The sequence below is a fragment of the Ursus americanus genome, chromosome 5 (assembly GCF_024610735.1).
Source record: "Ursus americanus isolate L20-20 chromosome 5, mUrsAme1.1.p, whole genome shotgun sequence".
In the NCBI taxonomy this organism is placed as follows: Eukaryota; Metazoa; Chordata; class Mammalia; order Carnivora; family Ursidae; genus Ursus; species Ursus americanus.
Window position 1 is genome coordinate 64112295 of NC_142131.1, and position 18279 is coordinate 64130573.

Below are 18279 nucleotides of genomic sequence, written 5' to 3' on the forward strand. Positions count from 1 at the left end.
GGAGAGATTGATGGGGGGAGGAAGAGAGAGAGCATGGAAGAGGAGGGAAGAGAGAGATGGAGGTAGGCTAGATTAATGGCATATAGGCTAGGGTATGCATTAGGTTGCCAATAAAAGTAAAATACGAGTGTGTTTTAAAAAAAATAATTTAATCAAATTTAAAAAGAAGCAATATGTATGAGTTTAGTGAAATAAATCATAGTTTAACTCCAGGGGAACAAACTTTGTACAGTCCTCTGACACACCTGGTTTTTTTATACAGAGAATACATTGAGACCCAGGAAGACTGACTGTATATCAAACACAGGAATCCTTCCCTCCATGGACAAGGTAAACAGTCAAATCAAATCTCCAAGGGAAGTCTTTGCAACCCTGCACACGTGAAGGGAACTGTTAGTCTGTTTTTCTCCCACGTATATTAGGAAAGGGAAAAAAAAAACAAACAAACAGAGAGATAGCTGTGTGTGACAGTTAACAATTTATTTTCATCTGCTCATTTTAGGCTCTTAATGTAAATAAAAGGAGTTACTCTTCTGGCTGGAGTGAATGGTCCTGATTATCAGGCAGAAATTGGGCTGCTGCTACACAGCAGGAAAAAGGAGAACTATGTCCGAAAGCCAAGAGAGTCTGTGCGTTTCTAAGAAGTACTTCCATGCCCAGAAGTAAAAGGTCAACAGACAACAAAGTTGCAGCAAGGTTTTCCACAGTGGTTCCAGGGCTAGACAGGGCAGGCAGCTTCTCCAGCCCCAGCTCCTGCCGCGCAAGCACAGAGGGAGGGGCTTCTCCAGCACCCAATGGCGGAGCACCTACATCTTGCATAGTGCCCAGTTCCTGCAACAGAACCAGCTTCTCCATCCCAGCTCTGGGCTTCTGCAGCACAGGCAGCTTCTCAGCACCCAGCTCCTCCACCAGCAGGAAAGCAGAATTGGCTAGCAGCACCCATCAGCCAGCAGCTTCCCCTGGCAACACTCTGGGGCTTTTTTGTAGCAGGGTACTTCTGGTCAGACACTTCTCTGTGAACAGCTTTCCGAAACACCCTATTGGGCAGATTTCTAGCAAGTTCCAGAGGGCAGATGTCCATCAAGTTCTGCTAGAGCAGTACTACGCAGCCCCTTGCCATTCAGTGAGCTATGGTGTGCCTTCTCTAACGATGTCTCGATCACAGCCCTAGTGGGGATTCCTTTTGGGCATCTTATCTCAGCCCTGGAAGTAGCCTGCTCCTTACATCTGCTCTTCCTGTGTTCTTTCAAGTGCTATGAATTCTACTAACCAAGTCTTCATTACTCCAATCCCCTGGTACAGTTAATAATTGTTCATCAACTCTCCCTGTCCAAGTTACCATGTGTCCCAGGAGAAATGAGCATACCTGGCAAGATTCTCCTTTCCAAGTGCCATTTTCCAATGGCAGTCTAGGGCTGAGGCAGAAAAACACAACATGGCTTTGGAGTATCCTATAGTACTAGTAAGGAAGGAGGTGTTCAACAAACAAAACAAATAAACAAACAAAAACCAAACAGACAAAAAAAGGATGGGGCACATCAAAAGGACACAGGAGTGACCTGAAATAACTCCCCATCTCCAAAGCAGGAACAGTTTGAACAACACAATCACATAGTATTGCCTTATAACCCCAAATTTCATATAAATATCTATGAGTCTCTATTGACACAAAGGTTGAATAAGTGGGAGAAAGACAAATAAATCTTCCTTACAGAAGAATTCCAAATAACATATGTAGGGACTCCCCTCAAAGACATGAACATAATTCCTGCCCTTCTCCATTGAGGGTGGGCTAGACTTAGACTCGCTTCCAAAGAATAGATTAGGAAAAGGGAAGATAGTAACTTTATGTGGAGAATCATGGTGTACACTATGCATCAGCAAATGATGAAGGTTAACCAAGTGATGACATCATCAGTGATGTTACATGAACATTATGACACCCCTGATATGATGTGATGAGCAGGTGCTGTAGTTCTCTGGTATTCTTTTCAAAACTCAGAGCCTGAGTCTAATCATGGGAAAAAACACTAGACAAACACAGTGCAGCAGACATTCTACAGGATACCTGGCCAGCACTCCTCAAGACTGTCAAGGTTAGGAAAAGCCAAAGATGGAAATTGTCATGGACCATAGGAGACTGGGCAAACATGACAATGAAATGCAATATGGTGCCCTGGATTGGATCCTGGAACAGATAAAGGACATTAATGGAAAAAACAATGAAATCCAAGGTCTGAAGCTTAATTAATAGTAATGTACTAATGTTGGTTTCTCAAATTGACAAACTAATGGTAAGATGTTACCAAGGGGAAAACTGGATGCAGGAATATGGTAACTCTCTGCTGTCTTTGCAACTTTTCTGTAAATCTAAAATTGGTCCTAAATAAAAGGTTTGCCTTAAAAATATTTATTGTGGTTTCTATCTCCTGATGGGACCCTGACTGATGCAAGCACCTAGTCTGATTATCAAGGCAATCATTCTATGAAACCTAACAAACATCATCCAATGTCTTCATAACCATAACCAGAGAGAGAGGGAACAAAGAAAAGGAATCCTTGGAAGTGAGTTCATTTATTTTTTTTTAAAGATTTATTGGGGGGGAGGGCAGAGGGAGAGAGAATCTCAGGCAGACTCCCTGCTGAGCGCAGAGTCTGATGCGGGGCTTGATCCCAGGACCTGAGACAAAAATCAAGAGTCAGATGCTTAACTTACTGAGCCACCCAGGGGCCCCAAACTGAGGTCATTTAAACTGGGCTACCCAGTAGATTATTCAGGCCTACATTTTGTTTCAAGAACTACTTGGCTTAGAGTAATTAAATGACACACCTTCTAACAAGTGATATTAGAGGAAGTGCTGCAGACAAAGCCCAGGTAACCACACCCAGGGCTCCAGCTCAGAACAGCATTTTCTTAGGTTAGTTTAAAAAGAAGTTGTCAGAAATGTTTTTCTCAGAGCGTCTTTAAAGACCTCAGCTATCTGCCCGTTTTTGTTTATGCTTTTGGTCATTATAGAGCCAAAACAGGAGTTGTAAAGAAGAGACTAAAGATTGCATCAGTATCATATTCTAGGATGGAAAGAACATGTGTCCTCAGAATTCTAGAGGATTCCTTCGAAAATCAGTAAACTCCAAAAGCAAGCAACAAGTTATTTTCTAGAAAGCCTAAACTCCAAAATAAAGCAACAGTGTGTTTTCAGGAAGGCCTGAATCAGTTCTGGAGAGTCTGAAACTCATGTAGCCTTTTGTTTTCTTCACACAAACACTCATCAGTCTGATCTCTCAGCTGGAGGCAGGCTGCGCGGTCCTTCCGACACTAACTCTGAATACGGCTGCAACTATTCTATCCCACAGCATACTTGCCCTGGAATTAGGAACAAACCTCACTTTTCAAATGAAGAATACATCCACTCCTTTCATTTCCACTAGTTGATAGAATAATGTTATTTTTTTCTTCAAAATGTGTAGGCACAACTGATCTTTAAGCTGGAAAAGTTAATGAAAGCGACATTGCATTTGAGGTCAGTCAGCCAGAAAGATGGCTGTGAGCCAAATCCCACATCCCAAACATTTTGCCTCCACAGCATGTGAACAAAATGCCCACTCTCCTCCTGATCTTCAGCATAAGCAAAACAAAACCCTGCAAGACAGTTATCCATTGGAATTGGAAGCCTTTCAGGGGCAGAAAGACACACACACACACACACACACACACACACACACACAGACACACACACGCATGCTCCCTGTTTAAGACACAATAAAAAGTCTCTTTCACGCAGAATGTTCTGTGCACAGGCAGCACAAGGACTACCCCAGGAGATGCTGTTTTAGGGACAGCCAAGAGATCACAAGCCTAAAACAAGCAGTTCTTACAAGATACACAGTAATCTCCCCAATTCCAAATATAAGTAAGAGAGAATTCTTAAAACCGGTTTATCTCGACGGCTTGAAATCCCTTTGGGACGAGTTTCGGAAAATTGTGCAGTAGAAATGAGGATGAATTTGTGTTGTCATGAGATCCTGCTGATTTTTAGAACTATGATTTCCTTTCTCTCAATGTAACATTTCATGCATTAAAATTCAGTTGCACTTGGACTCCCCCTCCCATTTTTCGAAGCAAAAAGCAGTACGAAGAAACAGGAAGTATCCACAATTACACGCGCAGCAACGAGTTAGCCAGAAAACTTCAGTTTTAACTGTGAAATTCAGAAAAGCAACTGTATTACATGACATTCCACTGCTTAATCCTCTTAATAAAGAATACGAGGTTTTAAGTACAAGCTGTTTACAGTCCAAAATAACACTATGTTAGATTATAATTCTAACATAATGGAGACAAATGATATAGCATATTATAATTTAATATCAAAATGTTCATGAATTTTCAGTTATTACCAATATTTTTCCCCCATGTTTTCTGAGTGAGTACTCATTATTTGCATCTCAGAATTCAGAGGTAAATAAATATATTAAGCATTGAAAATATCAATTTTATGTCTGACTTAAAGCCAACGGGTGATACATTTTAATCACTGAGGAAGATGCCAGATAAATCAACCTGTAAACACAGCAGTTAGGATAGAATAGTTGTGTAACCACAAAACTGCTTTACTGAACTAAGGTACCTCAAACTCTGGAAAACATATTCATATTTACAGATGTATCAGCATCAGATTATTGAAATTGCTTTCTTTCCAAGTACTTTTCTTTATCCTCAATTAACAACAGCTCCATATATAACACATATACTAATTGAAAAGAAACTGTATTCCAAGCTGCACTGGGAATCCACACCATATTCTGTATAGGGAGCAAGAAGGAAATCAGTGGTTCAGGATAATCCGTGGACAAGGGAGCCCATAGAGCAAAAACACGCGGAGACAGACAAGAGCAGGTGGAAACTTACCACTGGAGCAGTTGGTCCCACCCCAGCCAGGCTCACACTGACAGGTGTTTGGAGCAATGCAGCGACCGTGGACACATTTATCAGCACAGTGGGCTGTCAGAGAGAAAATCAATCAAATAAGGAAAGTTGGCACAAGAAAAAAAAAAAACCAACAACACAGCTGTTTCACATCCCAGTCTCAAGTATCACTTAAAAACAACATGCATGCTTGATAATTTCCTTCAATCCATTCCTTGGCCATTTCCTAGTCTGCAGTGCGACCAAACAATTCCCCTTCTTATTTTGAGTTCTCCAAATAAATTCCTTCATTTCTACTATTTAATTCTACTTCATGTCAGATTAGGAAAGAAGTTTCAAGGAAAACTGCTTAGCCCTCATCTAAAAAAAAAAAAAAATATATATATATATCAACGACTACCCAACATAAACCTCTTTGTTTCAGGAGGAGCATATGGGGATGCAGTGACAAACCCCAAACGAAGCAAGATATGAAGCCTCTAGAGTGGTAGACGGAGGGTATTCCCCTCACATGATACCTTCGCTGAAAACAAAAGTCAAATTTCTTTGGGCACATGTCACTCACAACTATGACACAGCAGAACTGGACGCCCTGTTTCTATTCACAAAAATATTCAAAAAATGTCACCCAGGTTTTTAGGGAAGTAGTCAATCTCAATTTCTCTTTCATTAGTGAATATCTCAGGTGTGACCCACCCCGTGGAAGTCAGGGTTATCTTTGCAAACGTGAGTGCATGGGTCGTCTGAGGATTTCTAAAGCAAAGGACCATGACCCCATAGAAAGAAACATCAAATATATACTGTGCTGAACGTTAGCATTGCCTTTAGTGTTAGTGCCGCTCACTTTGGTTAAACATTCTTTAAAGTACCTGGATATAAGAGTAATTGGGAGAACCACACGGCATAGTTGGGGGTTCAGATAGCCCAAAACTTTATGTAAGGATGGGATAAGGTATCACCTATGCTTGACAGATAAGTTTTACTAATGCATATCTTATTACAAAAGTAAAGCAGATTTACTGTCTACACATGAAATACCAAAAAGCAAAATAAACCTATCTCTGGTTCCATCAAGTCATAACATTTCTGCTTATGCAGATCCTTTCAGGAAATTTTCCCTATATATTTCTCTCCTCAAGGAAAAAAAAAAAAAGAATCATAATATTTTTCAATTTTCCTTTCCACTTAATATAATGGTAATAATCTTCCCATGTCATTAAATATTCTTTTATGTGAATTAGGCAGTGTTGTGTAAATATAATTTACATTGTGTATATATACTGTATAGTGTATATACATACATAGATATATATTTACATGTGTATATATATGCGTGTGTATAGGGGAAGGCATTTTAAATGAAAAGAAGGCAAAAAGAAGCGGTAGAAAGAAGTCAAATGGAAATGAGAAGATCTCCTTGGGTGCATTGTTGGGAGCAATAGCTCTGGAAAGATACAGACTTTGAAAACCAAACCAAGACTTTATTCTGAGAATTAACTGGGAATACTCTAATGAAATATACAGAATTATTACAATGAACCATCAGGTAGAGGATATCACAAGGCAATAAAGTGACCATAAACTTAAGGAACTAAAGGCTTACTTCCTTCGCCAGAATAATTATTTAGCCCCCTGGCCATTGGTGAGGGATGCCAGGCCAAGTGAGCTTGGGACCTTGGGCCAGAGTAGAGATATCGACACTAGCATTCCAAGGAGATGCTTAGCAACTCCCCAGGACTTGATTCGGACAAGCATATATTTGATTGGAATTAAAAGCAAGATCAGCTTGTAGCATATGAACACACTGGCTCTACAAAGGCTGACAGGTTAAGTAAATATGTGCCAACCTAGGGTCTACTGTCTCCTACCATCTCTATGCACGTGTTTGATATTGTGACATTCATTTGTAAGGTCATAGCTCTGTACTGTTCTTTAAAGTGTAGCTATGCACATACAAGCCAGCAAACTACCATAACTGGAGTATGGAAGGGTCAATTAAATGCCACAAAAAACTCAGGTCTAACCATGCAGGGGGCACATTCTGGATCACACTATGTTCTACGGTAGCACGCACACCCTAGGACACTCCCACCTTATCGAGAACACTGGCGCCCACCGTGATATGAACATATGAAAGCACTTTGTCTCACTTGTCCTATGTACTCATGATATCTCTGTTTGCAACATAATTGCAAACATCAGTCTTCAGACAAATTTACCAATTTCTCCTCATTCAAGATACTAAAACTATTTAAAACTCCATTTGCATATCTCAAGAAGTTTGAAAGATCCGATACTAGTTGCCCTTACTGTGAAAGAAGTGTTGTCTGATACTGTGCATTTACAAGAAAACACAGAAATTGGATATGGTAGTTGAAGAAAAAAGTGTCACCCATCTCCTCAAGTTTCAAATTTTTGAGATTGCTGAGGAATCATATGAATGCTCTCATGTTTGATTCCTGATGGGACAAACTTTGTGTTTTATGAAATGAACACCAAGAAGTCCAGTCAGTTAAAATAGATAAAACAAATATCCTGTAATGGTAATTTAAAAATCTAGATTACTTTTATAGGAGCCTGGAACTAATATTTGGCCAAAGTCTGGAGCAAACTGTCAATAGATAGTTCACAGCAAACAAATTCATCTGTAAATTAATGAGAAACTGGAAGGGGGAATCTGTTTTCCTAATGATTTTTTTTTCTTAATTAAAGCTAAAGCCAATGGAATCGCCTCTGAGCATTGAAGCCTCGAGTCAAGTAATTAACTAAGTAATGGGAAATATTGTTGGTATATATTCCAAAGGGAAAGAACACAAATTCTACAGCCATAGCACAGAATCTTCCCACAGCATTAGACTGTTACACAACAGAGTGTGTTCCATGTCCTTCCTTATCCCACCAGCTTGGACGCCCACATCTAGCAAGAGCCTTCACTCAGTAATAACTAGACTAGAGGAGCAAAGGGAGACATCAGAAGAAAAGAGAGGAAGCTAACTCTACGTCTGCAAATGTTCCAATTTGCCAGATTGCAGGAACACTCACTATGGCGTATGTATGGACAAATACAGAGCGGAGCTCGATCCCTGCCCTAGTCTCGTCTTTCCTCATTTAGCTTCAGATGCCACCTATTCTGGGGGCCAAGCTTCCATAACTAACAAACTTCATGTGAGAAACCGAAGTAAGATAAAGACATCGATTTATCCTGTAGAAAATCCCAGAGTGAACTAGAAAGAGAAAAGGAACAGAGGTCCCCCTTAACAAATGTTTAATCACTTAGACTTCAAGAATAGATACCAAAAAAAAAAAAAAGAAGAATAGGTACAAAAGACCCATCGTAAGTGTGGCTCTTGCATCGATAGAAAATAGTCATTTTATTCCCTATCTGGGTCCTTTCTTCTTATTTTTAAGAGGGCAATTACAATCAGGAAAATGCTAGCAAAGATGACCTAGTCAATATGATTTATTTTTCACACCTCACTTTAAGAAAATCATCACATTTCATAGTCTGAGTTTTTAGTCATCTTTTTTAGAGACCAGATGTAAGCTGGATCTCTGGACCCCGCTAAATGCACTGCCGCAGACACAGGACTTGCGAGGGGCAGCCAAGGCATCTTCTCCCTCAAGAACCGGCAGGCAGGAGACACTGATGAGAAGAACATGCCCCACCTTTGAAGTGAAAGCTGTGGACAGCCTGTCTGCCTGATGGACAGGTGAGGACTGACATGATGACCCTAGGATCTTTTCTAATTAGGCTCCTATTTCAGCCTTACTTCCTAAATCCATTTAAATCCCATTACCAGCGCCATGGACCTCATTCCTTTCACTTGTAAATACTTGGCTTTAATACCAAGAGCCACTAACTATACTCAATAGTTTTCTCTTCTGCCACATACATTTCACTTTGGATTTACACCTAGGATATGGGGGGAAAAAAAAGAGTGGGTAGACTAAAGATTCCTTTATAAACCAATTATATCTCCTAATACAGTAGTTACTGTTGTTCTAATGGACATAATATAATCAATTCATTTAATCTGAAAAATGTTTCCATGATCCAAATATCTCTTGAAAATAACTGTTCAGTAGAAACACAAACCTTCCAGCTAACTCGTCTTTCCTCAGAAATTCCTTTCATTCTAATATTGTAAATTAATAGCATAAGTCACAAATCTTGTTTTCACTCTTTATTCCAAGTTGCTATAGAGGAACATACATTTTTAGAGTTAAAGGTGCCTTTACTGAACATAATAGCCACATTTTTTCAGACAAAGAAACTGAGGGTGGGACTATGGGATGGTTTTCCCGACATTCATAGCTGGTGTTAGAGGCAAACGTAGGATTAAACTCTAATACCTGACTCACAGTAGACCAAAACTTATGACGGGTTTTAAGAGAGGTGGGGGGGCAGGGGTGGAAACGATGGTAGACGTGATGCTGCATCCCATACTAGGGCAGGCGAACTAGATGGCTAGCAGTCATAAGTTAGAAGATTGAAATGAGGAGGAGGGAGAAAGCAGAGAATTGACTTCTCAGATAAACTTTATCCACGCCATACTTTTGTCTAAGGCCAACTATATACAGTCATTACAAAACTCTAATTGCTATTACAGTGTTCAGATGCAGACAGGAATAATTTTGTTTTTCTATATCTAAATGTTACATTGTAACCTACTCCACTGTGTTTGTTTAGAAAAGGGAAGGGAATTCCCTTTCCATCAATTTAATATTTACGATGTAGTAGGCACATCGTTAGGCACTACTGTTCATACAGAGACAGCAGACAGGAACTCTCCCTCTGCAGAGGAAGTCAAATACAAGCTTCTCAAACTCAGTGGACCCAGAGCAGAATGCAGGGGTATGAGCAAAACACTGTGAGAGCATATTCACCAATTCCATTCACATGAAATGTCCAAAAGGTAAATCTATAAAGACAGCGCATTAGTCGTCTAGGACTGGGAGGGCTAGGTGTAAATGTGGCTAATGGTTATGGGGTTTTTCTGAGGGGGCAAAATGTTCTAAAATTGATTGTGTGATGGTTGCACAACTCCGTGAATATACTAAGAACCACTAAATTGTATACTTTAAATGGATGAATTGTAAGGTATGAGAATTATATCTCAATAAAGCTGCCAAAAAAAAAATACTACGAGGGCTGCAGGAAGGGAGGAGTTAATTGCAACTGAAGTGAGATCAAGGAGGTTCTCCTGAAAGAACATCTGAATGGAAGAAGTGGACACATTTGTAATACAGTTGCAGGAAAGGGTGGCCAACAACAGCTGTTTCATACTCCCTTCTCCTTCCATCCCACTCCCAAAGTTGCAAAACCCACTGCTTGGAGTCAGAGCTCTTCCCTGCTGCCACCAGTGGTCCATAGACAGCTGATCAGTCACGGAAAGTGAGAGAACATGGGGATCCTAGAAATCTGCATTTAATAAGCATAATTTAAAAAATACTTATCTTAAATTCCTTTTCCCTCCATTCTCAATAGGGCTTTCATGGCTCTTAAGGACAAGTACAGAGTGCCTACTAGTAGTGTCTTTGGCAAACATGATGAATTGTATACCTAATGTCTACTCTTCCTTCCATCCCACTTTCACTAGGGACAATAATGTGACCAGCAATAAACTACATTTCCCAGCCCTCTTTCTGGATTGAAACAGCCAGGTGGAAGACAGAGTAGGGGACAGACTTAATTAGTAAGTGTCATTCCCCTTCTCTTTCTCCATTCTGATGCGTGGCTGACATAATGGCTGAAACAGCAAATACCATCATGAATTTGAAGGAAGGGCCCTTCCTTCCATGGAGAATCATGGAACCCTCTGCTCTGAATTGCTTATAAGGATGAATACATGCCACAAATCAACCACTTCCAGACTTCTCGTTACATAAAGACAATAAACCCCTAGTATGTACATGTTTCTGTTTTTCAGGTATCTATTTATCATAGCCCAACAAGATTCCTAACTAAAACTGCTCTTTTGGGAGATGTTTCAGGTGAGTTAGTTCTCCAAATAAAAAATAATAATAATAAAAATAAGAGCAGAAGATGATTATCTCAAAAAAAGCTGAAAAAGCATTTGGTAAAATCCAATATCTATTTCTGATAAAAATTTTTCTGTGAACGAAGAACAAAAAAGGAGCTTTCTCAACCTGATAAAAGGCAAATATGAAAAACCTACTACTAATATGGTAAAATAATAGTAAAAGAATGAATGCCCACCCCCCACACATAAGATTAAGAAGAAGACAAGGAAGTCTGCTCTTACAATTTCTATTCAGCATTACACTAGAGGCTGTAGCAAGTATAATAACACAATAAAAAAGAAATAAAAGATATCCAGCCTGGGAAGAAAGAGGTAAAACTGCCTGTATTTATAGATTATGTAAATATATCTGTGTGTGTAGAATATCTGACAGAATCTAGAAAAAAAGCTACTAAAAATAGTAAGAGTTTAACAAAGTTGCAGATAAAAAAACCAATGTACAAAAATATATTTCTATATATTAGCAATGGACAAGCAGACGTTGAAATTTTAAAAGCCACCTACAACAGCATCAAAAAAAGGTGAGTCTGACCAAAAATGTGAAAGACGTATATACAACCACACTTCTGAAAGTAAAGAATTGAACAAAACTATCAATCAATTTGACCTATTTGACACTTGCAAAACTCACTCCACACAACAGAAGCAGAACATATTCTCTCCAGAGACAGACCTTGTTTATAAATCAGATGATTCAGTATTGTTAAGATATCAGTTCTCTTCCAAATAGATCTATAGATTCAACACAGTACTAATCAAAATTCCAGCAAATTTTCTTGTAAATATTGACAAGCTGATTTTAACATTTATATGTTAATGCAAAGAGCTGCAAGGACCAAAACAACTTTGAAAAAGAAATAAAAATACTACTTGATTTAAAGACTTATGATGCCTACGAAGACATGTGATGTTGGTGTAAATATCGACAAAGAGATTAGTGGAATGGAAAAGAGAGTCCAGAAATTACTTTACACATGTATGGACAATTATCGTTTTACAGAGGCACAAAGACCTCTTAAAAAGGACTCACTGAAGAAAGAAATAATACTGGAAAAACTGAATATCCATATACAAATAAATAAATGTGGGAAATTGCACACCATATGCAAAAATTAACTCAAAATGAATCATAGACCTAAATGTAAAACCTAAAAGTATAAAACCTGTAGAAGGAAACAGAGGAGAAAACCTTTGTGACCTTGAGTTGGGCAAAGGTTTCTTAGATACAACACCAAAAACACAATTTACAAAAGAACAGATTAATGAATTTGTCCAACAAAATTAAATTTTTTGCTTTTCAAAAAACAACACTATGAGAATGAAAAGATAAGTCACAGAAGGAGCTAATTTTTTCAAAAAACATTGTCTGATAAAGAACTTGTATCCAGAATACATAAAGAGGACTAAGAAAATAATCAGTGCAATTACAAATAAATAAATAGGCAAAAGATTTGAACACTTTATCACGGAAGATGTACTAATGGCAAATAAGCTCATGAAAAGATGCTCATTATCATTAATTACCAGAACAGCGCAAATTAAAATGACAAGATAATACCACATAGCTATTCAAATGACTGAAATTAAGAGGACGGTATGAACAGATGGCACAGAGGTGGAGGAACTGCAACTCTCCTACATGGCTAGTGAGAAAGTAAAGTGGACAACCACTCTGGAAAAGTTTGGCAGTTCCTTGAAATGTCTATATGGATGTTTGGTGTTTGGCTATTACAGATAAAACATCTCTGAACACTTGTGTATGAGAAACAGATGAGGCACCCATTCAGCTCCTAGGTTTGAGACAAGAGAAATAAAGGCATATGTTCATCCATACCAAGAACTTGTGTTCTTTGTAACTGCCCCAAATGGTCCATAAACACATGAAAGGACAAACACATGGTGGTACATCCCAACAGTAGAATACTACTCAGTGATAAAAAGGAATGAACTAATGATACACACGACAATTTGGATGAGTCCCAATATGATTATGCTGAATGTAAGAGACTAGACATAAAACAGAACATACTGTATGATTCCATATATATAAACCTCTAGAAAATACAAACTAATTTAGAGTGACAGAAAGTAGATCAGTGGGTACCTGAGGAAGTGGGGGACAGGGAGAAGTGGATGGAAGGAATTACAAAGGCATGTGAGGAAATATTTGCATGTGATGCTTATGTTCACTAGCAGGACTGAGATGGATGATTTCATGGCTGTAGACATGAAATGCGTATCGGGGTGCCTGGGTGGCTCAGTCGTTAGGCATCTGCCTTCGGCTCAGGTCATGATCCCAGGGTCCTGGGATGGAGCCCCGCATTAGGTTCCCTGCTCGGCGGGGAGCCTGCTTCTCCCTCTCCCACTCTCCCTGCTTGTGTCCCCTCTCTGTCTCTATCTCTTTCCCTCTCTCTCAAATAAGTAAATAAATAAATAAATAAATAAATAAATAAATAAAATCTTTAAAAAAAAAAAGAAACGCATACCAGTATCTATCATATATACACTACAATTTGTAGTTATTTTCTGTCAATTTTACCTCAGCAAAGCTGTTGAAAACAACTATAAAACAAAACTGGAGTGTGAGGAGAACTACCAAAGAGGAAAAAAGAGACCTCTCTACAAGAGGACAGATTTTTAAAATTCTGAAGTAACACCAAAATAGTGACATGCTTGGCAATTTCCGTAAGAATCTATGGTTATTGATGGACGGGCTCTGCAAATGCTTATGAGGGTACTGGCTTAGAAGCTCCCAAGAAATAATTACTTGGGGAACTTCTTGTACTAAAAACTCTCAATGTAATATTCTACTAAACTTTTCCTCTACAGTGTGAATGACTTCTACAGAAAAAAAAAGTTGGTGTTGAAATAGACTATTGTAATGGATCCCACACAAGGGACTGAAACACCATCTGCGGAGCACATAATCCTATTCATTTGTTTGAAAATGGAAAGAGGTTTTAGCTTAATTCCACACATATACAGGCATTATCTATTTTGGCCACGACTCTCCCATTGTCTCTTTAGGTTAAATCAGATTTAAGTCACATAAGTAACATGATCCTAATGGATCATACTTTCAAAAAGTTAATAACCACTGGCATCAATTCTAATTTTCCTAAGCACGAATTTATCACAACTCAGCCTGCAACCGGTCTGATGAGACAATCCACACTGGTTCAGTTTGAGAAGGATTTCAAACTCTTCAGCATACAGTTTAGAGAAGAAACCAGAAGGAAAGCACCTTCGTTTGTGATAAATCATTTCCCTCCTGGTCCTGTCATGCTGATGTCTGGGAGGAAAGCAAGATGATTCTGCAGGAAGTGCCATACCAGGCTCCTCTGTTTTTAGAAAGGCATTCCTCTTGCTTCAACCACTGTCTGTGGAGCCTTGGAATTCTTGCACAAATACTCTTTCCCACAGCATGTTTCCCGCCGCATGGCATTTCCCCCAGTCTGCCCTATTTCATCTCAATGATACTTCATTCCAGACACTTTGCTTCCGGTTAGCCAATACATCTGAATCACACATTCATAATGAAGGCCAGCTCTAGGCAGTTAAGAGGGCAATGGGTGTCTGAGTCATGGTGGCCGCTTTTCCCATCCAGTGTCCTCACCTCTCCTCCCTCCTCGGTGGCAGTCCCCGGACACTTCCTTTTGAACTCCGGTGCCCTCGTGTTCCTTCTACAGCCCTGTCTCCACTGGCTTGACAATAAACGGAGTCCTCATAGCCAAGGGTCGATGACTAATAAAAATGACTAAGGTTATCTCCTTGTCAGGGACATATTTGCATTTCAGGATCGAAGACTTAAGCCAAATACATAAATTAAGTGGTAGACCTTCTTCAAAGAGAGGAGGATCAAGGGTCTGAGAAAAAACTGGCAGCAGGACCTTTGCTATTAGAATGCCCCACAAAAACCAGGGAACACAAACTCAAATGCCTCCAGGAGCCACGTGGGATCAATGAGGAGAAGAGGCAGGTCAAGTATGGCCTGAGAAAACTCAGAGAGTGTTTGCTCATGTAAAAGGGACCACTCCAGGAGGTCAAGAGGAACAAACTTCCCGATATAAAATAAATAAGTGACCACATGGTGACTCTACTAATAATACTGTATTTGAAGATTGCTAAGCGTACATCTTAGAAGTTCTCATCACAAGGAAAAAAAATATTTTGGAACTATGTGTAGTGATAGGTGTTAATTGGGCTTATTGTGGGGATCATTTCGCAACATATACATATATTGAATCGTGGTGTTGTATGCCTGAAACTAGTATAATGTTATATGTCAATTATATCTCAATTAAAAATAAATACATAAAAGGGGCAGCTCCCCTTCAACGTCTCTAGTCTTCTGCCACATAATAATATCAAGCCGTGTTACCAATTGCTTGTTTTTTCCATGGAAGAGGAAAGCCTTAAGTCTTATGTTAAAAATTTTTAAAAAAATCTAAAACACTCTGTGGACCAAATCAAACATGATTATATATCAGGTTGGCCAGCCTGCTGGTCTGTCACCTCTGGCATAGACTACTGACCTGTTTTATGAAAAGATCAGTGATAGTCCTCAAAGTGTTCAGAATAAACAGATTTTAAGTTCTTTAACAGATGGCTTTAACTGTCCTTTTTTCTTAATCTTTGTTTTTGTCCTTGAATCAAATCTATTATTTACATAGCTTTTGAATTTAATATCAAGATCAGTTTAATAGGCATACTCATTGATGACTCTATGTTTGGTGAGCAATTGTTTGCCATGAAATATCTCTTAATAATCTTCAAAGCCTGGAGGAGAGGCCCTATCAATGCTGGTCCAGATGGTGAAGCCAGTAAATAGGTACACCTTCTAAGCCATTGTGAAGGGTAGAATGTCTGTTATATCCTCTCATGGCTCAACTAAATATTCCCCTTCCTTGAGTTGTTAAAACAGATACTATGATTGTACTCCCCCTCAATAACAATTCAGCATCTCCCCATGGACATAAAAAGTACTTTATGGGAGCTGTGGGATTTAGCACCATACTCCAAAGGAGCCGGGAGTCTTGCCCACCCATGCATCAGGTAGTAGACCTACAGATCTCAGCCCCAGCTATGGACCCTGCAGTGGCCCACGAACTGGCCATGGTCCAGGAGTCCCTGAAGAACACTGTCTTAAATAATCACCCATGGATGAGAGAGCCTTTGTGGAGGTCAGGTTTCCAGTAGAGAAGCTCCAGCATGTCACTGGAGCAAAAAAATACAAGTGTGGACACAATGGAGAGGTTAAGAGGAATGGTTGTATTTTACTCATCACCCCTCCCCGAGGGCAGCACAGCTCAGTTCCGCAAGAGCCCTTCTCTGCCTGTGAATTCTCATGCCAGGGAAACAGAAAGTGTGGGAGTGAGTATGCAACTTCACCAACTGTGTAGAACGTGGTCAAAGAGGCCCATTTCTCTCTTGTCACATCCAGAGTATAGAGTTGTGAGCTACATGACTGGGAAGAGGGAGGAGGCTGGGAGAGCAGCAGACAGGAATCTGAGAGGGAATTAAAGGGACGTAGATCCTAGTATCTGTGTTTCAGAGTTCACCAAGAAGCCCACCCATGAGCCACTGGAAATGCCCAGCCTGTGGATTCTCCTAACTGGCCCATGAACACTCCCAACACTCCATGCTCTTCAAACCACCTCCCACACAAACTCTGTGTCCAGCTCTCTGTGCATCCTCCCAATGGTGGTAAGAATGAGCTTTGGCAGCTGGTTAGTGAACATGTCCAGAAAGTCAGCCCAAATCTGTGGGCCAAGGAGAGACTATAAACTCCAACTTTAGATCTGCCCTTGGGAAAGCAAAAGAGAGGTTGTCAGCACGTGGCCTGGTGTGTTCCAGAATAGAAGGCATGCAAGTTTAAGAATTCTGCCAGAAGCGGCCCTCTTGGCGCAGTGGGCAGCGCGTCAGTCTCATAATCTGAAGGATTCTGCCACAAGAGGGAGCAAGAAACGAGAAGCAGGTATATCAATAGAGGATCTGAGAGAGCCTCAAAATCCCTAGCAGAGCTCACAGAACACATTCGTCTTCTAAAGTCAGTAAAGGCTGGAGAAGGTGTCTGCTACTACAAATGTGAAGATAACAGCAACAAAAGAGTTCAAGAAACATTAAATATCAAGGAAACATGACACCACCAAAGGAACACAGGACTCTTTAGTAACCAACCTCAAAGACACACGGAGAGCTGTGATTTACCCAATAAAGAATTCAAAATATCTGTTAAGGATGCTCAATGAGCTACATGAGAAAAGAAGAACAATTCAATAAGATTAGGAAAACAATATGCAAACAAAATGAGACATTTAATGAAAAATAATTGAACCAAATAGACATTCTGACTCTGAAGAATACAATGAATGAAATGAAAAATGCAAGACGGCATAAAGAGATTATTGTATCTATAATATGTTTTATGTAAGTTTCATGGTAATCACAGAGAAAAAACTACAGTGGATACACAAAGGAGAACAGAATCAAAGGATACCACTATGGAAAATCATCAAATCACAAAGGAAGGCAGCAACAGAGGGACAAAGGGATAAGGGAACTACCAAACAGTCAGAAAACGATAAGATGGCATTATTACCTACTGAAAAGTACTCTAAGTGTAATGGACAAATTCTCCAATCAAAAGGCCCAGAGTGACTGGACTGATTTTATTAAAAAGCAAGATCAAACTATATGCTGCCCAGAACAGATTCACATCAGCTGTAGGCATACATACAGGCTCAAAGTGAAGGGATGAAAAAAGATATTCCAGCCAAACAGAAACCAAAAGGAAATAGCGGTACCTACCTATCCTCGTATCTGAGAAAAGAGACGTAAGCCAAAAAGGGTAACAAGAGAGAAAGAAGATTACTATACAATGTTAAAGGGGTCAGTTCATCAAGAGGATATACAATTGTAAATACATATGCTCCCAACATAGGAGCACTTAAATATACTAATCATATGCCAACAGATCTGAAGGAAGAAATAGACAATAATATAATAATAGTAGAGGACTTCAAAATCCTACTTTCAACAATGGATATATCAAAATCCTACTTTCAACTGAATCAATAAGGAAATGCTGGACTTGAACTTTAGACCAAGTGGACCTAAAACAAACATATAAGACATATTTGGTCCAAAACCAGAAGAATAATGTTCTTCTCAACTGCATACAGAACATTCTCCAGGATAGCGTATGATAGGGTTACAAAACAAGTCTTAGCAAATTTAAGAAGACTGAGAACATATCAAGTATCTTTTCCAACTATAGTGGGTTGAAACTAGAAATCACTAACAGGA

At 39.4% G+C, this 18279-nt stretch overlaps 1 protein-coding gene across 6 annotated transcripts in view; it reads right to left on the bottom strand.

Annotated features, from left to right (window-relative positions):
• Positions 1 to 18279, bottom strand: part of MEGF10 (multiple EGF like domains 10) — a 341217-nt gene that overhangs the window by 79358 nt on the left and 243580 nt on the right. For all 6 annotated transcript variants that reach the window (XM_087862339.1, XM_045794814.2, XM_045794812.2 and 3 more), the window contains one exon: positions 4910 to 5002. In XM_087862339.1, coding sequence (XP_087718465.1) covers positions 4910 to 5002 — 93 coding nt within the window. The remainder of the gene's footprint in view (positions 1 to 4909; positions 5003 to 18279) is intronic.